Source organism: Spermophilus citellus, assembly GCF_964194105.1.
Source record: "Spermophilus citellus genome assembly, chromosome: 5".
In the NCBI taxonomy this organism is placed as follows: Eukaryota; Metazoa; Chordata; class Mammalia; order Rodentia; family Sciuridae; genus Spermophilus; species Spermophilus citellus.
In genome coordinates this window covers 69,524,497-69,551,564 of record NC_138186.1, presented here as the reverse complement: position 1 = coordinate 69,551,564, position 27,068 = coordinate 69,524,497, and the positions used below count along the sequence as shown (strand labels likewise).

General features: G+C 34.6%; 1 protein-coding gene across 21 annotated transcripts in view; it reads right to left on the bottom strand.

Annotated features, from left to right (window-relative positions):
• MLIP (muscular LMNA interacting protein) overlaps positions 1 to 27,068 on the bottom strand; it is a 232,839-nt gene that overhangs the window by 56,341 nt on the left and 149,430 nt on the right. For all 21 annotated transcript variants that reach the window (XM_081295746.1, XM_081295744.1, XM_081295758.1 and 18 more), the window contains 3 exons: positions 21,110 to 21,154; positions 15,803 to 15,847; positions 1,666 to 1,794 (listed from right to left, as the gene is read on the bottom strand). In XM_081295746.1, coding sequence (XP_081151872.1) covers positions 1,666 to 1,794; positions 15,803 to 15,847; positions 21,110 to 21,154 — 219 coding nt within the window. The remainder of the gene's footprint in view (positions 1 to 1,665; positions 1,795 to 15,802; positions 15,848 to 21,109; positions 21,155 to 27,068) is intronic.

Below are 27,068 nucleotides of genomic sequence, written 5' to 3'. Positions count from 1 at the left end.
GGGCAGTTTGTTTTTCATATAAGTACTAGATTGCTTTTATAAGTTTTATAAGGATCTCATACTAAAACTTCACATTAAGCTTTTAAAATATTAGTGTCAAGCAAGCAATAGATATTTTGTAGATATTTTTATTGTTGATGAAATATGCTTTCCTAACAGGAATTTTCATTTCTGGTATGTGTAGAATTAATGAAGATAACTTATGGATCAATAAGATTTCTCTATTTGAGTATCATATTTTTCCATAGAATAGAAGTTAATTGCCCTAATTATCATTTTAATGATATTAGTGCCTTCTAAAATATTCAAATTTATCAAAATTACAGCAGTATCACAAAATATATATAAATAAGTAGGAAATGCTTTCATCTTTTCTTTTTTTGGTTGTTTGTTTGTTTGTTGTTGTTGTTTGTTTTTAGGTAGGGACTCTCTGATGCCCTGGTTGCTCTGGAACTCCTACACTCAAGTGATCCTCCCATCTCAGCCTCTCAGGTTGTTGAGACTACAGGCATGCACCGCTGCACCCAGCATTATCTCCATTTCATAGATAAAACCAATGGTGAATCATGAAAAAATATTTAAAATGAACTTTTTCAAGGCTGCAAAGAATTTCAGGTCCATCTAGGGTTGATAATAGACTTAGAGTAATCCAGATTTTAGAATTTAAACAATATTTAAAAGTACCTGATCTGAGTATTTCTTCTAAACCTTAAGACACTAAAACCAAGAAAGATGAAACGATTTGTCCAGAGTAATAGAGCTGATAATGTAGCAGATAAAATCTTCCTTAAATTTCATAAATATGACAGTAATTTATATTTTTAACAACCCTGTTAATCATTATTTTTAAATAAGAGTTTATATTCCTTTATAAATATATTTAGTTACAAATTTTAAATGTGATCATTTTACATGTTGTGGTTATATCCAGAAACCTACATTGTTCATCTGCTTAATAATGCTAACGATTATCACAAGGTAGAGCCACGTCCTTTGCTTGCATTTTAATAGGACAATGATGTAAAGTTTCTCTTTGCTATCATTTATGAAGCTTTATATGGCACAGAGTACATTTCCAAATATCTTGTAAAGCCCCCAGTGACAACTTTCCATTATCCCTCTCCAACATACATCATATATAATGGTAATATAAATTTTTTGCACACAAACAAAATGACAGCGAAGCATTAAGATGACTGGAGCTCCCATCCTGGAACTAGTTCCACATGATAAAGCAGACTGCATCATTTCTACCAATCTAATACGAACCCAAACTATAGGACATTTGTCTACTATAATATATCAAATGTAAAATACTGCATTTCTCTCTTCAGAAGGAAGCAGTACCTTAGATATAAGAATGCACCACCTGTATGACCCACCCAACCAGTGATTTGATGTTTTCATAGATATTATGAAATGTCTTGGTCTCACAAACAATACCAGCTCTACATAGAAATTTTTACAGAAAAAAAAATGGAGATGCTTCATGATATCCTGGAATTACATAAGAATTTCTATGTATTTTTTCAAAAATGATTTTTGTCTTACCAAGGATACTCTAATTAAATGCACATTTCTTCCACAAGTATGATGATAAAAGACATTTATGTTTTATGTAGTCATTTATCAAAATATCAAATATTTTCTCAAGTTTCTGCTCACCTGTTCAGAAAAGAGGTCACTGTTATCTTCCAAGTATTTACTGAAAGGATTGGGTTCATAAACTTCCTCTTCTTTTTTCAGTAATATTTTGGATTTTACAGGTACTGGGCGAATTACTCCAGGCTTAGTCTTCATAAATGATAATTTTTTTAAAAAAATAGAGAAATAAATACTGTTAAAGTCACAAAAAATACAATTTTAAAAATGAGTTTACAGGGCTGGGGATGTGGCTCAAGCGGTAGCGCGCTCGCCTGGCATGCGTGCGGCCCGGGTTCGATCCTCAGCACCACATACCAACAAAGATGTTGTGTCCGCCGAGAACTAAAAAAAAAATAAATATTAAAAATTCTCTCTCTCTCTCTCTCTCTCTCTCTCTCTCTCTCTCCTCTCTCACTCTCTCTTTAAAAAAAAAATGAGTTTACAAATGTATTATAAGCAGCCTGGAAAGCAAATGGTTTTAACTAATGTAGCTTTAGTTGGAAGTTAATTATGATTATTAACTAATCATAATCAATTAGTTGCTTGATTATGACAGCATTCAAATTGTAAAGACCTACTCTCAGACTGTGGTAGTGGTTAGCACTATAGCACTTGCCTAGCAGTATGAAGCCCTGGGTTTGATTCCCAGCACTACACACACACACACACACACACACACACACACACACACACACACACAATCTGTTATGACATTCAAAATGCAAATTCTCTTCATTTATCAAGCCAAACATGTTAGTCTTTCCTTGGCAGTACATTTGTTCAACCAATATTTCATTTGATCAATATTTATTGAGACCCTTCTCTGCCAGTTTTCATCCCAGGCATGACAGGGTACATGACCTTGGAACAACCACCAAGTCTATTTCAACTTTCGTTTTCCAGAAACTATGTCCCATGTCCCCCAATACACAGAGATGGGCCTTCAGAAGCCATAAATGACAACATGGGGGTGACTAGCAAATACATTCTCCCTCCCCAAAATGTGATTAGGGATTTAAATTGCCTGTATCACTGGAAAATAGAAATTATAATGTCAGTGTGGGAACTGTGAAAAGCCTTACTTCAACTTAATGTGGATCTACTGAAATCAAGATTAGAGCAAAGCACAAGAAGAAGCACCTCAGAGTGACACTTGAGACCTTCCAGAACTGAGTCCTCAAACATTCCTGGTATCCAACTAGATTTCCTATACTGAGTTTCCCTAAGAATTTGTGTATTTGTACACTAGATTCCCCCATTTTCTTATATCTAACATTTGTTTCTATAATTTGAAAATCAGAAGAGCTTTATTTTCTATGTCATTCTCTCAAGATTCATAACCTATTTCCTATGTTGATTTGACAAAATATAAGAGAGAGAGAAAGAGAGAGAGAGAGAGAGAGAGAGAGAGAGAGAGAGAGAGAGAGAGAGAGAGAGAGAGAGGGAGGGAGGGAGGGAGGGAATGCTCTGGTTTGGGGCAATTTCAAAATGATGTTTCACAGACTCTAAAACCTTGATACACTGTAAAATGTCACAAAATGATTGATAAGTTTCCAAAAGCATCCCAAATAAGAATTCCATAAAAAGTTGAGCCAGTTTTTTGGAAAATAGTAAACTAGCTCTTCTCAGTCCATTATGATGTTCACAAGTTAAGCCTTAAGGACCTACATCTACACCTCTTCTCTATTAAATCACCTGATATAGTTTCATTCTTGAATAAATGCAGTTCTGTGATACCTTTTCCAATTTATATTTTCCCAGTTGTCTTCATGTATATGCCAACTGGGGAAATAAATACAGATTGAGAAAAGTGTCTTTCTTCCTTGGCTGAGGAATATCTCCTACTTTAAAAACTTTGATTTCTCTCAAAGGGTAAAAATGTGAGCAAGTAATATATAATATTTCATGAAATCACACAGTTAAGTATATGTATGACAGTGATATTTTTCCAATAAATATAGCACAAAAACAAAGCCCAGGCCATAACTGCTGTGTACAACCACCTGTGATAAGAAGATGCCAGATATCTGGGCCACAATCTTCAGCCATACAGACTTCCTGCCTCCCTTTTCCATTTGATTTTCTGATTAATTTTTGCCTCCTTCCACTCCTACTCCTTAAACTTCTCCTTCTCTTATATTCCTTTGTGAAATCAATACAGAAAATACGTGTATTTCTACCTCCCAGGGCCTGCAAGGATTAAAACCAACATGGAACACTAGGAGTTCAGGTCAGTATCAGTGTGCAGAGAGAAGAAATCTGGCCAGCAGCAGCACTTGACATGGTCAAAGGATCTCCCTGTCAGAAAAATATGACTGCCTGGTCCCTGTCTTGCTAGAAGACAAATGTTTTGATTTATATTGCCTGGGAGCCTTTCACTCAGATCATCTGACTTGTGATCAGCACCCTCCAGAATGAGATCAGAAAGAGACTGTTGAGATTGGTTAGATATCAGAACCCATTATGAATGCTTTGCATTTGTTTTTCTGCTAGCTTTTATGTTCCTTGGTTCCTATGAGTTTCCTGGATTTGATGATTGTCTACCATCAAAGACCATGCCCTATTTCTATGACCAGATTTTCCACATGCTCTTTTCTTGGAATTTGTGCCCCACATTTGGTCTGACTGAAGTCTGTTAACCTTCCTCATCCTACATTGGTCTTCATACAGTTGCCCTGATTATTGAGTTCTATTATTGCCTCTTTTCTTAGTCTTGTTTTGCTTCTGTACCTTAACTCATTGGTATATTAGTTAGTATTTCATAGTCATGGAAGTCAGCTAAGACAAAAGAAGACTAGATATAGTTTGCCTTTCACTTTGTTTATGCTTCCCTTCATATGACCTTTTACTATAAATTCCAAGCTCAACTCTTCTCTCTCTCTCTCTCTCTCTCTCTCTCGTTAGAAATTGAATCATGCATCCTCCACAAAGCACAGAACACAGCAAATCATGTTCATAGAAGCCTCTGCACGTTGCTCTTGTTCTACATGCTTATTAATCCTTATAAACTCTGTGTGAAGTTAAAGACCATAAGTCACACATCAAAGTCATGTCGTTAATATGTGAAGTCAAAGTTTAAATCAAGGTCTGGTTTGATTGTCAAACTTGTGATTTTAATTATTCCAAAGTGGAGAGAGAGAGAGAGAATAGTAGAGATAGAAACTTGGCCCATTTTGAGATAGGCAGCTCTTTAAAACTTCTGTTGTTCAAATAGCAAAGCCTCATATTTTTATACTTTTGTTTCCTTTTAAATTCATTGCTTCTGCTTATTTTCACTGCCAACTGCCATATCCTTGATTGTAGCCACTGTTGCCTTTTTCTACGTCATTTTAATTTTCTTTTTACCAGACTTCCTAAATATTTACAGAGCACTGTGGACCCTCAGAAGATTTTAAGTCCTTATGAATATACAAATTCATTCATCCGTTCATCCACCTGCCTGCTTTATGCATATACATGCACACACACAACCTACTCCACCTTATTAAGACTATTAACATGTGGCCAAGACATCAAAATTTACACTGATGTCTCCCTGGATTTGGTAAAAATCTACTCCTAAGCAGTAGCATGATATTGGTAGGGAGAGAATATCAAAGACCAGATGTCAGGTTTTAAAATGCAGTTAATAGACTGTATGATCTTAGGAAAGCCATTTGACATGTCTAGACTTACTGCTAAAGGGTTATAATTCTACTCCATGATTTTGTCTTTTAATAATAGATAGTGATACATTTTATTCCTTATTGTCTTGCCCCCTCAGGGATCATAACCATATAGAATTATTGCATATGGTTTATTTCTACATATTCAAATTCATAATAGTCTCAAAGCACATTTTAGAAAGTTTATAAAATAGGACTATGAAAAAACTGGTTCAATTGCTGGCACACATAAGGCTATTTTGGAATATTAGCTTCCTTTCTGTTCTTCCTAATACCTTGTTCCTCAGTGTCAAATGGTCATGTAATGTATATTTGCTAAAGCCTAAATTGCAACACACAGTAAACTAATGCTTCTTTCCAAAAAAAGAGCTGTCTGCTAGTACCTTTCCACTCTAAATGGGGTCTGTAGGCCAGCAGTGTCAAATCTCAGGTCCCATACTAGACCAACTGAAAGAGAATATGCATTTTAATAAATTCCTAAGTGATTCGTGTGCACATTAAAAATTAAAAGGCCTTGTACTGGAGTTCATACCATTAAAATGTGCTGTTTACCTAGATATAGATCTTTCCTGGGTTACCATCCTAAAGATTCTATTTCTTTGGTCTTCTGCCTCCAGACAGAAAGTAAGGCTTTAGAATAAACTGTCCTTTATTAATTTCTAATCTACACTGCATTCTTTGCATAATTACCTGTTATCTTTGAACTTCTAGTAGATGTTCTCTTGAAGTGCTACTTGGATTTTGGCAAATCTGATTTGTTAAATTTGCAGCCACATCAATGTTTATAGCAGCCCAATTCACAATAGCTAGACTATGGAACTAACCTAGGTGTCCCTCAACAGATGAATGGATAAAGAAAATGTGGTATATATACTCAATGGAATATTACTCAGCTTTAAAGAAGAGTTAAATTATGGCATTTGCCAGTAAATGGTTGGAGTTGGGCAATATCATGCTAAGTGAAACAAGCCAATTCTACAAAACCAAAGGCCTAATGTTTTCTCTAATATTCGGATGCTAATCCACAATAAGGCTAGGGGCGGGGGCACTAGGGAAGAATAGCATTACCTTACATTAGGTAGAGGGAAGTGATAGGAGGGGAGGAGAAGGATTTGGTGATAGGAAAGGTAATAGAATGAAACAGACATTATTACTGTATGTATCTATGTGACTGAATGACCAATACGATTCTGCAACATGTACACTCAGAAAAATGAGAAATTATATTCCATCTATGTATGATACATCAAAGTGCATAAATGTATTCTACTTTCATGTATAACTAATTAAAACAAATTAAAAATTAAAAAAGAGCAACCCTTCAAAAAATTTGTATCCATATGAATATAAAGGATATTAGATTGATCAAGTTAGAAGAGTCTATAAAAAAAGAGTTACTATAAGATTGTCATTGCCCAATATTATTACAACTTAACTAGCCCCCAAATAGCCATTTTTCATTTTCATCTGCTTTAGCGTTTGTAGAAGAACTAGAGTCATGACATAATGTTCTGTTTAATCATGTCAGGAAAGTTATTCCATAATTTTCTTTCCAGCTTAAGAGGATTTTTTTTAAAGAACCTACTCTCATATTTAATAAATAGGGCACAGAAAAAAAACAATAGTATTCTTCCAATGAAAGATATCAATTCATTGTGATGAACTTACTGAGAACTGATTCACACTGGGCATAATCATTTTTGAAGTGCCTCCAAGACAAAGGAATTGATTTGCAACTCTGAAGCACATCTCTGTCAGATGCTCTCCAGTGTCATTTTGCAATTGAGACCTAGTCTATGTCATAAACTATAATATCTACTGAGATAAATAAGATTCAACTCTTGTTCTCAAAGGCTTTACAACCTAGTTGAATAAATCACAAAATGACTATAGTATGGGTCACATCATGTCATTCATCTCTTAAGTGATGTACTTAATTTCAGGTCAAACCATGTAACCTGAATTCTCAAACTCCCCCAGGCTTCCCCTTATCACTCAGAGTGAAGTCCAAAACCCTTGCACTACCTACAAGGTGCCATATAACCTGATTGTTCCTGTCCACAACCAGCCCCTCCATTTCCAGCCTGAGGTCCTACCAGCTCCCTGTTGTCCCTCCTTCTCTTCACTGTAGCTCACACACTGTGATACTCCCTTCTCCTGGACTTTGTGCTTGTTCTTCCCTGTGTCTGGAATGTTTTTATTCATTTCCGGGTCCCCCTTTCTCTCCTCTTCAGTCTCTTCACCTTATTGAGCAGGTCTTTCCCAGTGATGCATATAAAATAGCAATCCCCCACCCCTTTACATGCCTGGTTTTTTTTTCCTAGAGCCTTTGCCACCATCTGACAGATTGTTTTTGTACTCATTGTCACAAATCTTTGTTTTATTCACTTTTAAAGCCCCAATACCTAGGATCATACCTGGCACCTAGTAGATCTTCATAAATATTTGCAGAATAAATAAATTAATGGATAGACAGAAGCCTATTACACTGGTTGTTATCTAATAAGAAGGCTGTAAGAGTTACAGATTGACAACTTGGAGTGTCCCATTATTTTTCCTGCATTTATTGACTTTCTGATTACAGTAAAACCCAGGAAGAAGGTCTTGGCAATATAGACGATTCTCATTGCCCTTCACAAATAAAGAGCAGAGAAAGAAAGTGAGTTGGTGTGCTCCCCCTTCAGAGATAAGTGTGGAAGACTGAAGTCATCACCTCTGAGAGACAGAGAAAGTCAAGGCCAGACTTGACAAGATTTTAATCTCGTTTAAGAAAAAAAAAAAAAAAACTTTTGTCATCCTCCTTCTGTTCACAGGTGGTAAGCAACAAAACTCAGCTCCAAAAGACAATGATGTATATTTGTGGAGGAATTCAAGACTGAAGAGTGGAGTGGGGTTAAAGAGATCATATATGACTCTATTGTTAGGAGAAAAAGCCTAAGAGCTAGACTGAGTACAGTTCTGGGGCTCAGGAGCAGGTTTTAATGAGCTGCAGAACACTAGTATAAGCCTACTGTTTGCTTGGGTTCAGGATCCATCATATACACACTTACATTGAACACTGCTACTAAGGGTACTGTAAAAGTAGATCTTTTTTTCTCATTCTTGGGAACTTATAATCATAATTCTATGATGGTAAACTGGTACTACCTCTGACTGGAGACCAGAGTAAAAGACTGACTGCCAGCACTGATCTAGTAAATTCACCATCAATATTTTAAAATAATGGCTTCTTAGAACAACATTTTTCTTAAATTAGTAACTTCAACTAGTGGGCTGATGTTTTTAATTGCCTATGACTATAGTGGTAAGCTCTAAGGTGATGTGATGGGGTAAAAAGAGATAAAAAAAGATAGGGACAGCATTCAAGATTTGTTTTTTTGGGTTTGTTTGTTTGTTTGTTTTTGTTGTTGTTGTTTTTACCTCAGCTTTCCCTTTGGAAAGATAAGATATGTAATGAAATAGTAAGAAAGTGACACAACTGCATCCAGCAAGTTCTATGAGCCTGGATAGAAATTCTACTCATTCGATGGATCAGAGTTTGTAAAAGTGCCCTGGTTTTCTCTTTTATCCATTTGCTTCTGTCTTGTCTTCATTCTCCAATGTCATTTTTTTTTCTTTAGAATTCCCATGGCAAAAAGCTTGTACACACTCAAAAGCATTCTATCACACAAGGCTAGAGACAAAAGCACGAGCCAAATTATTTCACTGACTCACTCATTTAATTAATAAATACTTATTGGCTCTAATTATTTTAAAATTAATAATAGTATATGCTTGAAGCAAATACTTAAGCTTTTTATCCATTAAAAAAATACCTCAAATATCTCAAAATTCTATGGTTTAAGCTCTCAAGATTGAAAAAAATAATAAGACTTTTGGGATTTTGATTGGCATTGCATTAAACCTATAGAGAACTTTTGGTAATATCGCCATTTTGATGATGTTAGTTCTGCCTATCCATGAACAGGGTATATTTTTTCCATCTTCTAAGATTTTCTTCTATTTCTCTCTTTAGGGTTCTGTAGTTTTCATTGTATAAATCTTTCACCTCTTTTGTTAGGTTGATTCCCAAGTATTTTATATTTTTTGAGGATATTGTGAATGGGGTGTTTTTCCTCATTTCCATTTCAGAAGTTTTGTTGCTGATATACAGAAATGCCTTTGATTTATGCGTGTTGATTTTATATACTGCCACTTTGCTGAATTCGTTTATTAGTTCTAGTAGTTTCTTTGTAGACCCTTTTGGGTCTTCTAGGTATAGAATCATGTCGTCTGCAAATAGTGATAATTTAAGTTCTTCTTTTCCTATTTTTATGCCTTTAATTTCTTTCGTCTGTCTAATTGGTCTGGCCAGTGTTTTGAGAACTATATTGAATAGAAGTGGTGATAGAGGGCATCCCTGTCTTGTTCCAGATTTTAGAGGGAATGCCTTCAATTTTTCTCCATTCAGAATGATGCTAGCCTGAGGCTTAGCATAGATAGCTTTTACAATGTCGAGGAAAGTTCCTGTTATTCCTAGTTTTTCTAATGTTTTGAACATAAAAGGATGCTGTACTTTGTCGAATGCTCTTTCTCCATCTATCGAGATGATCCTATGGTTCTTATCTTTAAAGTTTTTTTCTCAGCAAGAGAAACAATAAGAGAGGTAAATAGGGAACCTACATCCTGGGAACAAATTTTTACTCCTCACACTTCAGATAGAGCCCTAATATCCAGAGTATACAAAGAACCCAAAAAAAATAAACAATAAGATAACAAATAACCCAATCAACAAATGGGCCAAGGACCTGAACAGACACTTCTCAGAGGAGGACACACAATCAATCAACAAGTACATGAAAAAATGCTCACCATCTCTAGCAGTCAGAGAAATGCAAATCAAAACCACCCTAAGATACCATTCTCACTCCAGTAAGATTGGCAGCCATTGTGAAGTCAAACAACAAGTGCTGGCAAGGATGTTGGGAAAAGGGTACACTTGTACATTGCTGGTGGGACTGCAAATTGGTGAGGCCAATTTGGAATGCAGTATGGAGATTCTGGGAAAGCTGGGAATGGAACCATCATTTGACCCAGCTATTGCCCTTCTCGGACTATTCCCTGAAGACCTTAAAAGAGCGTACTACAGGGATACTGCCACATCGATGTTCATAGCAGCACAATTCACAATAGCTAGACTGTGGAACCAACCTAGATGCCCTTCAATAAATAAATGGATAAAAAAATGTGGCATCTATACACAATGGAGTATTACTCTGCACTAAAAAATGACAAAATCATGGAATTTGCAGGGAAATGGATGGCACTAGAGCAGATTATGCCTAGTGAAGCTAGCCAATCCCTAAAAAACAAATGCCAAATGTCTTCTTTGATATAATGAGAGCAACTAAGAACAGAATACCGAGGAAGAGCATGAGAAGAAGATCACCATTAAACAGGGTCGAGAGGGGGGAGGGAAAGAGAGAGAGAAGGGAAATTGCATGGAAATGGAAGGAGACCCTCATAGTTATACAAAATTACATATAAGAGGAAGTGAGGGGAAAGGGGAAAAAAACAAGAGAGAGAAATGAATTACAGTAGATGGGGTAGAGAGAGAAGATGGGAAGAGAGGGGAGGGGAAGGGAGGGGGGATAGTAGAGGATAGGAAGGGCAGCAGAATACAAGAGACACTAGTATGGCAGTATGTAAAAAAAGTGGATGTGGAACCGATGTGAATCTGCAATATGTATACGGGGTAAAAACGGGAGTTCATAATCTGCTTGAATCAAATGTTTGAAATATGATATGTCAAGAGCTTTGTAATGTTTTGAACAACTAATAATAAAAAATAATAAGACTTTTATGCCATCCATTATCATGAGATCATTGACATGGTATGTAAACATCTGCACTTCAGGGTTGTTGTTTTTTTTGTCAGAATAATGAAAATACTTTTTGCCAAAAAAACCACAAGGTGGCTATGAGAATCCAATGAGCTAATATACATGACAGAGCTTTATAAAGAAATAAAATCAAAAAAGAAACTTATAAGGCAAAAAATATGTGTATATATACATACACATATATACATATGCACACATTACATTTATAAATATGGAATGTTGACTGTAAATAATCTAAAGGAAAGTGACTATTCAGTGTGTTTCTTTTTTTCGAAAAAGTTTTACAATTACCCTATAGTGGTTGTATAAAAATAAACATACAAGGATTTCAATAATCATGAGCTCAAGAAACATTTTGTGGAATATACAACAAAACAGACTGGCCTAATTGAAATATTTCAGTGATTAAAGAAAAGACAATGGCATGACTCAACCCTGAGGAGGCGTACATGAGAAATGAGGTTGCTCTCAAGTGTGTCATGTCAGGGTAAAAGTGGTCAAGGAGAAACTGCCTTTGAGCTTGAAGAAGACATCAGCTCTACACAAAAGCTTTCAGGGTGGAAAATTCTAAACAACAGAGACTTTAAGGACTCTCAGAAGAATGACTCATACTTCAGTACAGCAGAACACATCAGCTGGCATTCAGAACTAGGGACAAAGTCTCTGTGAGTTGAAGTACTCTTCTTTATAATGTTCCAGTAAGTTGCATTTTGCTTTTACCTGTATTTAGCCATGTCGCTTATTTTTTCATATCTACTGTTGTTTACTCTCTACATTCAGTATTCTATCCAGGACAATAATGAACATTCATAATGGCATGAAATTTCAAAAGCAAAAGCCAAATGTCATCTAAATTGGGCTCCCCTGTTGCTAAGGAAGACCATAACTTACCCATCTTGTCCAACCTAACTTGACTTCTTGAGCAGAGAAAAGAGACCTCACCATCCTTTCTTAATATTTTGATGATTCTGTTTGGGAATTAGAAAAGCTTTATCTACAGCCTAGATCTTCCCTTTCATCTTACTCTTTTTCACATACTAGAACTACACTGTCCATAGATGCCAGACCTCAGACTTCCCCTTTTCATTAACTAATCATGTTTCATGCAATGCAAAAAACAGCCAGCAGAGCTAGACATGGGAGGTGTTCAATAAAGGTAATACTTTCACAAAGGCCCAATTTCCCAACTTCCTCATCAGTATTTTCTTATTCTCCTTGAATTGTTTAAAATTAACAATATTGCTTTCTCTTTGAAAGCCACACAGAACAAAGATGTGCACTAACACTGTGACCCTGGATGATCTGTTCAAACTATGGGAGCCCCCATTTCTTTCTTGTCAAAGGATTGTTCATATTACCTCTTCATAATTCAGAGATTTCAGGTGCAATAATAACACACATATTTTGCTTTTACCTGTATATAGCCATGCTTTTACCTTGTCTACAGGACTATATTGATAACTTCATATACTGTGAAGTGTAAGACTGACAATAACCCATCCAGGTTGACAGAATGGTAATTCCAACCTCTAGATTGTAGGTGGGAAATTTCTTTCCAGATGTGATCTACTGCATTGATGTTTAAGAGAAGAACAATTAAGACTGGTGAACCAGATTCATAATGGTCCCTGAAATTGTCTCCAGAGCCTGATCATCTGGCTTCCAGAGTACACTGTGATTTTTTTTTCCATAGTGGAGATTGAACCTATCTATGCCTCATACATGATAGGCAAGTGTTCCTCTTCAAACTCACATTGAAAATATTTTGAGAGTTAGTGTCCTGGACCTATTTCCTTCTAATATTGAATTGACATGGTTGCAATAAAAGCAAACAAATAGGTAAGCCAAGTTGAAAAATAAAAAACTCATGAAATAAATGATATACTGCATCTTTAAAAAGCCAAATCTCAAAAATAATTTGAGATTTGTATTGAGCTTGTGCTATGATATTGATTTAATATACTTTCACTCCAGCCAATTTACTATGCTTCTCCCCTAAAATAGAAGACAAATAATTTTAATATAAACTGCTTATTTTATATAAAATCACTATATTTACTTATGTAATTTAACTCTATTATATCATACATTTCTAATAATTTTGTTTTATGTGCTATACAAACATACTATACATCATACTATACATACATATAGAAAAGATATGTATAGCTAATCAGAATTGCCCCATCATGTTATTTATGTGTGTTATGAATATAGTCATATATAAATATAAATGAATACATATGTATGTATATCATAGCTTTTTTTCTTTTCTTTTTTTTAAAGAGAGAATTTGTTTTAATATTTATTTTTTTTTTAGTTTTCGTTGGACACAACATCTTTTTTTATTTTATTTTTATGTGGTTCTGAGGATCGAATCCAGCGCCCCGTTCACGCCAGGCGAGTGCATTACCGCTTGAGCCACATCCCTAGCCCCATAGTTTTATTTTTCAAAGACATCTTTTTTTATTCATGTTATCTTGAACTTAATCCTGAACATCATTCATGATGGCAAATACTGAAAACTCATATATAAAAAATGAAAACCATTAAAGCTTCATAAATTATATTTCTTAAGAGTAATGTACAATATTGCATTTAATGATTTCCACTCTGATACATCTTATTCCCAAAAAGTGTGAATACAGGTTTAATGTCATGATATAGAAATCAAAGTGATAAATAATTGAAATAAATGATTATATCAATCGAAGAGAGTGATAGTAATTCCTTCAGAAACCTACCTATATCTCATGGACATTTTGAGATTAAAATTTAATTTAAAACTTGGTTAAGAATTGCCTTGAACTCATTAGAGAAAATGTTTAAAGTAAATGCAAAAAAAAATCATCATTAAAGTAAGTTAAAGCAAAAACATTTTATCCCTGCCCCACCTCCCTGAGAACATAAGTGCAGGAATATTTTATTAAGAAAAAAAATAATTTGTTTTCAATTCACAATGAGTTGTTTTCACTATGTCTCAAAATCATCATGTATATACACATATGTATATATGTATATATACAAATATATACATATTTGTTCCTTTGAAATAATTTCTTAAAGTATTAAGCTAAGAATTTACATGTATTAATACACACGCATTTATTTCACCAACCAACTTGTCTCTATTATACTTTGCTGAATAGAATTTAATAAAAAAATGTCCAAAATGTTCTCGATTCCTATACATTACTCTCAAGCAACAAATGTCATTATTTTAAAAATTAGTAATATTTCCATACTAAAGTGGGAGCTATTCAACTTCATTATGCTACTGCAGTGCTTGTTACCATAGCAACTCCTTCATTTGCTGTGTTAGTAACCATAGATTCTCATCACAGTCCTGGAAGGGCTGGAAAGGACATAACTGAATGCTCTCAGGTTCAGCTAGAAAATTGAAACCCAGACTCTGATTTCTTGTGACTTACCCAATGTCAGAACCGTAGTTAGGGTTAGAGCAGAAGCATCAGTTGGGTTTTCTGATACCCAATTTATCATTCTTTCAAGTATAGCTTATTGTTTCCCTCTGTTCCCCCAAATGATACCGAAATTACACAAACACATGCTATTTTCAGAATCAGTCTATACTTTTTATGATTTCTCAATTTACAAATAAAAAATATTGCCTTTATGGCAGGACACCAAAAGAATTGTTTGAAAAAGGGAAGAAGTCAGTATTAAACTGCTTTACTAGAAATTTTCAATAATTTTACTGAAAATATCTATTGTTCAGGAACATATAATATTTTGGACAATAAAAATTTGAAAATGTAAAAATAATCTTTAACAAATGATATCTAGGAAATTTATTTCATAATTTTAATTGGCTCATCACTATAAGAATAAGAAATGGAAAAAATTTAAAAAGAGATAATTATCCTCTTTAATCTAATTTTTATAACAAATAATAGATTCTAGAGTTTGGATCTGTTTTGCCTGATGCAGCCACTGCTGTGAAAGTCTTAAAATGTGACTAGTTTGAGATTCTTTACACATGTAAAATACACAGATTTCAAAGACAGACTTCCCTCACCATGCAAAAATTTATCTTGCATTAAATAAATAAATCATTGAAATTGATGTTATCTTTTTATTTTTTAATATGACTACTAGAAAATTTTAAATTGCTTACATGGTTTACACTTATCAAGTCACATTGTATTTGCTTTGCTCAGCACTGGGCTAGACCATCCACATACTAATCCTCCTGTGTGAAATTTTGTTTCTCATTTCTACAAACCCAAAAGTTACCCTATGCTTTCAATTGTGACCTTCTCTCAAGTCCTTCAGGATTTCCCTCATGAAGAGGTGAACTCTCTTCTGTAAATTCCAGTAGTGTTTTTTCTCCAACCCAACCCCTTCTAACACTACAACTTGAATATAATTCACTGGCAAGTAGGTCTATGTATGATTTTATGTAAGTTTGTCTGCTGACCAAACAACCACCATGGGGCTTTACTAAAACATCAGTAAATTTTTAATAGACAAGTATGTGAACAAACTTATATACAGTAAATTTATTCTCAATTTATCTTCCCTCAGATAAAATTGTCTTGAGAAATCAAAATTTTTAGAAGTAGGTCTATGACTTTGTAAGAAAATACATACCAGTTGACTCTCAGACACTGTAGAGGATGGTGATGAGAGATTTGCCTGCAAAACAAACAGTATAACTTAGTAAAATAATATATCTATACTTTAAATATTTGAAGTTATTTATTACTAAAGTAACGCAGGCCTTTGAAAAGTATAAAGAAAAAATAAAAGCATGCTAACAAGAAATGATTTTTAACAATTTGGTACATTGCCTATAATATTTTTCTATACATTTTATTCAGAGTGAATATGGTATTTAATATACTGCTTTTCCCTCTTGATGTAAGTACTATCACATGCCATCAAAAATTCTTCAAGTTTACCTAATATTTAATTATTTTATTTTATATTTTACTTACACATATGAACATTGTTGACATTTATACAAATTTTTAAAGACTTTTTTTCCTTAAATTTTCTTTACATAAAAAGGAAACTTAAGTTTCATGACTTCAGAATGGAAATGATTTGGTTTTAAACTATTAAACAGCATATTAATATCATTTCTTCAACATTGATTCCTGTATTTTATTCTTCATCTGAATTTAATTTACTGTTTAAAAATATTATTCTATTTTAATAAGAACATTAAGCTAAAGACCTACCCTCTTATTAAAATTGTAATAATACAGTATTATTGACTATAGTTATACTATTGTACAGCAGATCACAAGAACTTTTTTCAGTTATACAAGTAAAAACTTGATGTTCATTGATTGCTAACTTCCCACTTCTCTCACCACCTTAGTTCCCTTCTTACTGAAATAATTTTTTGATAGTTTTTCTCAGATTTTACTGTCTTTCATTTTTTTATCTGAAAATGTTTTTATTTCACTTTATTCTCCCATGAGAGTTCAACAGGACACAGAATTCTAGCTAATGGTATCTTTCATCTTTGGAAGATACTTTCCCACTAGTTCTAATTTCTTTTGCTGCTGTCAATCTGAATGCCATAACTTGGAGGATCTTCTGTCTTTACATTAGGTTACTGTTTAACATTTTTCTTCATGACCTTGTGTAATAAGGTGTACTGGGCAGGGGAGGTGATTAACAGAGGTTGGGGGCAGGAAAGGTGATGGGTAGAAGAGGAAAGAAAGAAGATATTGAGCTTGAGAGAAAGGAAGATGTACAGAGTTTTAGTTGGGCTGAAGGAACAAGTTCAATGAATTATTGCACTGCATTGTAGCCACAATGAATAATAATGCTTCAAAATTACTAAAATATGTTTTAAACATTATTATCACCAAAAGTGATAAATTGAAGAGGTGATAGGTTTGCTAGTTAGCTTGACTGAATCTTTGTATAACATATACATAGATCAAAACTCACATTGTACCCCATAAACATTAATTGTTATCAATATTAATTATTACCAATCAAAAACAAATAGAAGCACAATTTTTTAAGAATTAAAAACTAAAAGAACAGTCAAAATTATGGAAATAAATTTTCTGACTTCAAAGAAAATATAGAGTAAGGTTATATAAGAACTAAAAGAGGATAGGAAAGGTAGCAGAATACAACAGTTACTATTATGGCATTATGTAAAAATGTGGATGTGTAACCGATGTGATTCTGCAATCTTTGTAATGTTTTGAATAACCAATAAAAAAAGAACTAAAAGAGTTAAGAACTAAGGGGGAAAAGTAAGTATTTAAAATTCATTAAAAAATAAATTACTACACAGGACCACCATCTGTACCAAGCTAGCTTGGGTGAAACCATCTTCATCTCCCATAATGTCAGATGCAAACAAAGTACAACCAATTTCTTTGGCCATTTTCTTGAGATGCTTTTCCTTGCAACTCATGTTTGGTAGTCTAACACCATAAGGAAAAGGAAAGGAGGCCTAAAGTGTTTTACATGCAAACTCTGCTCTTCCTCCTCACTTAGCAGAGCCCAGATAGTTTTCTTTCATTCCCCTGTCAAGTCCTTTCACATACATACACACTCCAGAAAAATTTCTGAACAATGAAAACATAAATAAGTGAGACTGGTTCACGGACTGGAATTTCTTGCTTAAATTGTACACAGCTCTTCGTGTAATTCATCAAACCTCTACCCTAATCCTATGGAGGCAGATCTATGGAGGTGGATTTTAGTCACCTAAGATCTATGACTGCATTAGTGTACTTTGCCTCTGAAACACTCCAGCATAGCAACATTTCCAAGCATAGCAACAAGAGAAGTGTGTGAGCTGGCTAAATTGGAGAAGATGACCTTCTTTGAATACCTGTATATGTAGCAGGAAATATTCTTAATAAAGTTTGACATATTTTTCAATATATTGTGATATTTTGGAAGAAACATACTTTCATTATTATGACATTTTCTGTCCCTCGAGCTCATTAAAATGAGATCTTACCTATATACTAATATTTAATAAGCCTATCTCATTTATTTCCCTGGCACTTAAAAGCAATTTATGAAATACAGAGAACTTATGGAATAAGTTGTTATCAATAGAATGTGATTCCAACCATGGGTATTTTGATAAATAGTAATATTAGTTCTCTTTTTTTGAGGTTGCTTTTTATTAAGAAAGCATACTGTGGTTTTGAATTATATGAATGAAATGAATTTAAACTGGTAGCAGTGAATGAAAATAATAAACATTTACAAAAGCCCTCATAACATGGAGAAAAAGAATCCCTTCCAAAAAGGATTCCCTTCTAAAACTGATAGAGTAAACAGAAAATAAAATACAAATTTCAATTAAAAAATAATTCCTTTACAGAGGGTAAAAAAAAAACTACTTAAAACTGTTATGAGAAATAATCACTCATATATTATCTGATAAATTATGAGTTAATAAACATGAAAGCAAGTGATTTAAAAGCCTGAAAACATAAAGGTATTATCATTTTAATTGTCAATAAGACCAGATAGTATTCATTCCAAGTTTAGATTAATGCCTAATAAGGCATTAATATGTAATTTAAACCCAGAATAGTTATACTAATGGATACAAGTCTTTAAAAACTCAAACTATTCTCAGCTTCTATAAGCTCAACAACATCAATGGCAGAGGTTTTGTCATGGAGCAGACCTAGGTTGTATTTTGCCTAGTCTGCGATTTCTGAGGCTTGTTTTCTCCCTCTGTAAAATGGAAATTCTGTGATGATAACTCCCACCTCACATGACAAGGTTGTGGTTTAAATAAGACAACTGAGATTTATTTGCAAGATAAGAGTTCAAAACATTTACTAATTTAGTACCCATTAAAAAGAAGCAAAACATTGATGATAAATTAATTGACTGCAAGTAGCCTAACAATTGCTACCTATTCAATATATTGTTAATTTTATTTATAATACTAATTTTATTTATATTACACTTAGGAGAATATCAATTAAGTTACTTTAAAACCATCATTCAAGCACACCACGAATTGAAGAAAAGTATGTCTTTCATCTGAATAGATGGATTACTTATATCTTAAAACATATTCTGTGAAATATCACAAAATGTTCAAAAAAGAAGTAAAGTAATATTGTATTGCAGTGACTTTCTTTCTAATTTTCCTCCTTCCTTTCCTTGTTTTGAGAGGAATCATCCTTTCAACCAAAGCCCATAAGGATGAATCATTATACAATTTCCTATTATTTAATGAAACCTTTACAATCGTTCTAGGAAAATTGTAAATCCTATGAACATTCCAATAGATTGAAAACTAACAACTTTGAAAGTTTGTTTTAACATCCCATCAGAAAGTTCTCCTTTCTTTCTACAAGAAAATTACCTTGCCCATTTTCTATTTTCATTGCATACTATCTGTCTCCTCCATTGGAAAATATGCTTCAGAAATAGGACCTTATTATTGTATTTGTCCCTTTCAACCCAGTGACTCCTCAGTGACCAGTACATGGCAGATCCTCAATAAACATATTTGTTGAATCAATGAACAAAAATGGAAAACTGAATAATGGAGACAGAAAAATACCAACTAGCATTTTTACTGGTAATGTTCCATGTACTATATATGAATCTTTTTATGAGCCTCAAGAATAAGGCTTTGGGATGGTCAGTGCTAATTTGCTGAGGATATGCTCAAATGTGACAGACATTTTTCCTGGGCTCTACTTCAACTCTTCTCTTTGTTCAACCTCCTCTGTGGTTACAGGAGTTGGTAAACTGTGCAATTCCTGCTTTTGAACTTAATCTATGAATCTATACAAAGTTAGTGACACACAGATCTCCAGCAGGTATCTACTTTTCAGACACAAGGTAAAATAAGCCATGTACCCCAAATCAGGCAGTTATCTGTGATATACACTTGGGTCTAACCTACTAAATGCCTCCACTTTTTTTAAGCATTACTCCAAAGGGCTCCCAATAATAATGAAATGTCGCAGTGAAAGCTTCCAGGAAATGCTGTAAGCAGTGTTCCTGCCCACGTCCTGTAAACATTATTTCCTAAATGTGATAACATTTAATAATTTCACTGAGTTCATTATTTGCCTTCGGGAGATTCAAATGAAGGCACAAATATATAAACTGTAATGATGGCATGGCACAAAATCACATTTAATAACTATTTACTCTTGAGGAGGATGACAAAAACTATGTACTAGGAAACTAATATATAATTTAAAGAAACAGGTTACTGCTTTGTTTTAGGCTGAACACTCAGCACTTGATTGGAAGACAATCACAGTTGTACTAAAATGTGCTTGCTCAAATGCAAGAGTGGGTACATGAGTAATATGTTTCTGTCTGGTGAGTGAAGAATGGGGACAGTAGGTGTGTCCAAGTGCCTGTGCCCAAGACACATTCAGATCCAGTTCACCAGGGTCATTTGAACTAAGTGTATAGTTCATATGTACATAGCCACTATCAGTCTATCGCAACTATTTTGTTATACACAGAAACTGATTTAGTTAATAATTTAAATGCAGGAAACAACAAACTAGTCAGTAGACTAAATTGGGAATTCCATTGGAAATGGACAAATCTTAATGTTTCAAGTATGCGAATTGACCATTTTATAACAAACACAACAACTATTAAAAAATAAAAATGAAGTTTGGATAATTAAACAGACAGAAAGCAGGTGTTACAGTTCTGTTTTATTCAGCTGAATTAATCAAACTAGGTTTCATTTAAGACAGAATTTATTTGATAAGCTTACTCTGATGTTTTATCCCTGACATAATCTGATTTTTCATACCTGGGCCAATCACACCATCCTACCCCTCATTTTCCACTTAGGGAAAAACCAACTAGTTGAATTTAAATTATTGTGTAGTTGAGTTCCTGTCAAAATAGACACTTGACATCCACTTAAAAAGCATTATGTATAGTTATAAAAGTACTTACATATTTGGTTTCTCTACCAGCTGCTTTTGGAAGAGTTGTAGAAGTCTGTATGAAAATAAAAATAATTATACTTCTGAATAATTCATAAATAATAAAATATTTAGCATTTCTGAATAATTATCCTCATTTTCCATTAAGACTTTATAACTTTATAACTTTACTCCCTCTTTTCTATATTAAACCTCCTTTACCTTTAAAAATTATTTTATTAAACAAAATCAAACTTTACCACTTCATTATTCTTTCCATTGCTGTAACCTATTTGTTTTCTGTTGATTTCCCCCTTATTATTGATAACGTTAATTCATGGGTCACAATAATTCATTCAGCATGTTTCTTTCATAATTTTGGCTCTTTTAAAATTCCCATAGAAATCTCTGTTCTCTCAGATCTTTGAGTTGCTCAAATCCAAAGATGTCCTCATTCGTTCCATTACAATCAGCCACTTCCAAAACCATTGCTGGATTTTACCTTCACAGATGGTATAGAAAACCTCTTAAACTGCAATTTCGGATGTGCCTGTCTCAGAACTCTATCTCCACCCACAACCCCATTTGTCTGGTACTCCTGATGCCTTAATACAGCATCTGCTTCATTGGGACTTCTAAAAATTGACCCTCACAAGACATCTTCTGGTTTTATTATCTTTTAATTTGCATATATTTCATTTTATCATGTTGAAATTGTCCCTTTTTTCCTTTTCTCATCCCTCCTTTCTTGTGACAAATTAACTTGCAAAATAACAGCAACAACACTAGTTGGGCTTTATAATCCATTTTTCTCCATTATACCTGAGAAGCAAAACACCTCTTTGGAAACTCAATTATACTCATTGATTTCATTTTAAAATAATGGTTATCTACTTCAAATGTGCATTCCTTACTTCCTGATAAACCTCTAAATTTTCTTTTATAGGTTCACTTTCTGAAATTAGGTGGCTATTCAATTAATTTATCTATTAAATATTTATTGCATATCTACTATGTGCCAGACACTGTTTTAAACCCTTAGGACTTATTAATGAACAAAAGAGACAAAGTTATTCTGCCCTTGGGGAACTTATATTCTAGCAGAAGCAAAAATAAAGAGTAAAATGATAAATAAGTAAATTATATGTTAGATGGTGATCAATATAATGAAAAACAGTAGCCAATTTTACTATAAGAATTGGGAGCAGAAAGCAGAGCTAAAGGATTTTTAAAAGGCAGTTTGGCCAGAAAAGTGTGTGGAAAACTGGTAGTAAGGAATGCATGGTTGTAAAAGAGATTATGGTAAATAGAGAGATGCTGAATGCATGGTTGTAAAAGAGATTATGGTAAATAGAGAGATGCTAAGTATTTTGCACAGAGACACTAGCAAAGATGTCTTGAGGGTCTCTCAGAAATGTTCAATACCACGCCAAATATAGACTCAAGGATGTAGAAAGGAAAAAATCTTTTGAGAAAAGATTGTTGAGATATCCTTCTTGCAAAGGGGGAACTAAGAAGCTATTTCACTTTACTCCGTCACTCAGGCACTTAAAGTCTATTGCAGCTGTGGTCCCAGGGGACCCAATTACTGTGCAAGCTGGTGGCAAATTTCACATGGTGCTGGTTTTATAGGAATAAAGGATACTAGATTTAAGAGATCACTGAACTTTCAAAGCAAGGTCTGGGAGGCTAGGCAAAGTGTAGCAGAGTCAGAGTCCCTACAGAATGCTCCTGAGAGAGTGACATGTGAAGCTGTGAAAGTGAAACTGAAGCTGAATGGAGGCCCCGGGAATTAAGAGATGCCAGTAACATGGACTGTTTGCTAAGAAAAGATGCTGGCTTCAGAGAGAAAGCCAGGCCAAGAGAGAGGATGTGAGCTCTGCTGTGAGGCAGCAGTTAGACACAAGCAGTCAATCAGGAGTTTAAGAAAATACTTAGCACAGAGCAAATCAGATCTACTTCAATGGTACCACTAGTTCTGACTAGATAGCTACTTCAGGCCCCTTGCATGATCTCAGCTCTATAAATTATTTCCTTACAACCAAAGAAATATGGATAAATTCAGGGAAGGACAAATATATGTTTTCTCAGAAGGGCCTAATTGCTAAGACATCTTCTGCAAGACCCTACATAAATAATACAGACCAAAGATTCCCAGGCCCAGGACAACAGGATGATTAAGACTGGAGCACACTGACCATAAATTCTATAAAACTAATTCCAGTTAGGACCTGGCCAGGTCAGCCAGGCCCAGATGTCCAAGAGTTTCCCTTAGGTTATTAGCTAACACAGTCTGTTGATACAGAACCAAGAAGTGATACTTGAGTGGGATCTTCTAACAATGTTGCTCCTGTCCTAATGAAAGCTGAGACACAAAGAAATGAGTTATCACTCTTCTCTCTGAGAGTATCTGCTCTCTATCTTAAGGGTCCTCCTCTTTCTTTCTCTTCTAATAAACTTTTATATACTTTTACTAAGTCAAAAACATTTTTCTTGAAAACCTCTCATGCAAAAACACAAAAACTGAGAACATATGTCGTCTCTGGTAAGATCTTATTTCCATTATCACTGCTACTTTCAAGGTCAAAAGGGAAGGATTTCCCAAGCCCTTTCGAGAACACATATTTCCACCATGTGTCCTAGATGTTGTACATAAAGTTTTGGAACCTGTTTTTCTGCCTGAGTTTCAGATTTATTTTTGGCCTCATCTCTTCTTTTTATGCCTTGATTCCTCCCTTTTGGAATAGGAATGTTTATTTCATGCCACTTTACATTGGATATATATGTAACTTGGTTTTTTTTTTCTTTCTTTTTTTACAGGAGCTCATAGCCAAGTATTTGCCTTGAGTCTCAGAGGAGACTTTTTAGACTTTGATCTGGGGCGATGCTGGAATTGTTATGACTATGGGATTCTTGAAGATTTGAAGATGGACTAAATGCATTTTGCATTGTTAGACAGACATGATCTTTCGGGAGCCAAGTCTGGAATAATATGGTTTGGTTATGAGGTGTTCTCGCCTCATATCCAAAAGCTCCTGTGTTAATGCAGAAATGTTCAGAGGTAACTGACTGAATTTTGAGGGTTGTAACCTGAACAGTCCATTGTAGTTTGAATGAACTAACTGGATGATAACTGTAGGCAGGTGGTGGGTGTTTAGTGGTAGGTCACCAGGATTGTGCTCTACAATCCAGATTGTGTCTTCTCCCTGACACCTTCTCCCCACTCTGTTTCCTGGATTCCATAAATTCAGTAGTTCTCAGCCATGCCCTTCTGCTATAATGCCCAGCTCCACCTTGAGCCCAAAGCAATAGCGTCAGTCAGCCATGAACTCAACCTCTGAAACTGTGAGTCAAAGTACATGTTTCTCCTCCACATAGTTCATATTGGGTGTTTTGGTCACAGTGATGAAAAGCTGATAACTACAATACCTCACCATGTTCTTGAAGATAAAATTTTATCTTGCAAAGTTTTAGAGCAAACTGGTAACTTTAAAATGTAATAAACTGATTTTTAAAAGTACTAAATATACTAGTAAGACAGTAGAATCATGTTGGGTACATTCAAGACACAGCAAGAATGCTACCAGGGCTAAAGCAGAGTAAGTAAAGAGACAATGAAAAAAGAACATGGATGTTTTGTGAGGCCTAATAATAAGGTCCTTCTGGGAACTGTAAGGACTTTGTCTTTCTTTCTAAGTGAATGTGTAGGCATTGCTGGTTTTAAGTAGAAGTATTTTAGTCAGATTTTTCACTACTGTGATGAAAGGACGTGACCAGAACAACTGTAGAGGAGGAAAAATTTATTTAGGAGTTCACAGTTTCTGAGGTCTCAATCCATAGGTAGCAGTTTCCATTTCTCAGGGCCTGATGTGAGGTAGGACATCATGGTGGAAGAGTATGGCAGAGGAACCAGCTCACATGATGATCAGAAAGCAGAAAGAGAGGTCTCCATTTGCCTGAATAATGGAGTGTAGTGACTGGCATGGTGGTGCATGCCTTAATCTTGGAGAGTGAGGAAGTTGCCTCACAAGTTCAAGGCCAGCCTGGACAACTTAGTGAAATCTTGTCTCAGAAAGGGCTTTCGGATATAACTCAGTGGTAGAATATTTGCCTAACATTCTCAGAGCTCTGGGTTCAATCCCAAGCACTAGGGAAAAAAAGAAAACAGAATGCAGTACAGTGAGGCAAACATACAGGGATTCATTCTGTGTTATCTAGCAAAGCTTCGTGCTGGCTTATTAGTGCAGAAGCTATGAAATAATCATATTCTACAGATATTTTGGAGCTACAACATAGGATTTGTAACAGAAGGAAGCAGAATGTGAAAGAGTGAAATAAAACATGATGCAAAGTTTCTGGCTTTGAACAAATGAAAGATTGAAATTCTTTTAATGGGAATGGGAAGGAAGCATATGGACATTTTTGTAGAAGGAAATCTAAACTCTAGATTTCATTTTTACACATACTAAGTTTGAGACATTTATTATAAATCTAAATGGAAATAAAGTTTGGAAGAGAATTCTGGACCAAAGATACACATTTGAAAATTGTCATGAGACTGGGTGAGAGTACGAAAAGAATAAATACAGACAGAAATGAGAAGTCCAAGGACAGATCCCTAGCTACTCTAACATTAATATTTTGGAAAGAAGTAGATGAACCATCAAAGAAGACAAAGAAACAGTAATGAAAAGTGAGATAAAAAAAAAACTGAGGAAGCACAGAACACAGAATTCTAAGAGGACTACAGGAAAACATAGCAAAGAGAAGGTAGTGATCAACTGAGGTTCTGTCGTTATGTCAGCTCAGATTCAGTCTGAGTATACAGCAGTGGGTAGGCTGCTGGGAAACTTGGAAAAGGTGTTTTGGGCAGCTTGAAAGAAAAGAGAGTCAGAGAAGAAAACTGAAATCAATATTACATAATGTTTTTCAATTTTTCAAATTCCTCCACATCATACCTTGCCTTCATAGTTTCAATGATCTTAAATATTTTTTTATTGAAAGGTGTTAATCATGAAATAACTTAAGATATCAGTTATGAAACTCTTCATTCTCATACCATCAACTTATAAACATTTTTGCATCTATGTCTGTTAGGTCTTCTACTTTCTGTCTTGTGATGACATTTCTACCTTCTCATAAAAAAAAAAAAAAAGAATGTTGTGTTAGTCCGTTTTGGGCCACTGTAGCAAAATGCCACCAACTGGGTGGCTTGTATACAACAGAAATTTATTTCTCACAGTTCTGGAGGCTGCAAAATCCCAAGATAAAAGAATTGAAGATTGCTGCCTGGCAAGGTGAAACTTTCATATTTGTAGACAGCACCTTCTTACTATTTCCTCACTTGGTGGAAGGAATAAGAGGTCTCTCTCAGGTATCTTTCAAAATCCCACTCATGAAAACTCTGTCCTTCATCACCTTTTAAAAGTCTCGCCTTCTAATACCCTCACATTGGTGATTACTTTAACATGTGAATTTGGAGGGGGAGGCAGAGCAAAAACCTTTAGACCATCACAGATACTTATTTGAATTACACTCTAGTTCTTAGGAATTCTGTCCTTCAGTATCTCCCTTTGTTCTTCATAATAAGTAATCTCTACTAAAACCAACCCCACTAGTATAGAAACTTGATAGTACTTCAAAAAACAAACAAAAAAGTTTTCCTTGATCCCACTACTGACTCAATTTCTTTTTCCTTTTCAAAATTCAACACTTGTGAGCTGGGTGTGGTGGCACATGCCTATATTCCCTAACTTGGGAAGCTCAGGCAGGAGGATCATGAGTTTAAAGCCAGATTCAGCTAATTAGCAAGGCCCTAAGCATCTTAGTGAGACCCTGTCTCAAAAGAAAAAAATAAAAAGTGATAGGGAGAACTGGGATTGTAGCTCAGTGGTAGAGTGCTTGCCTAGCATGTGTGAGGTACTGGGTTTGATTTTCAGTGCAGCATATAAATAAATAAATTAAATAAATGTCCATCAATGACTACGATT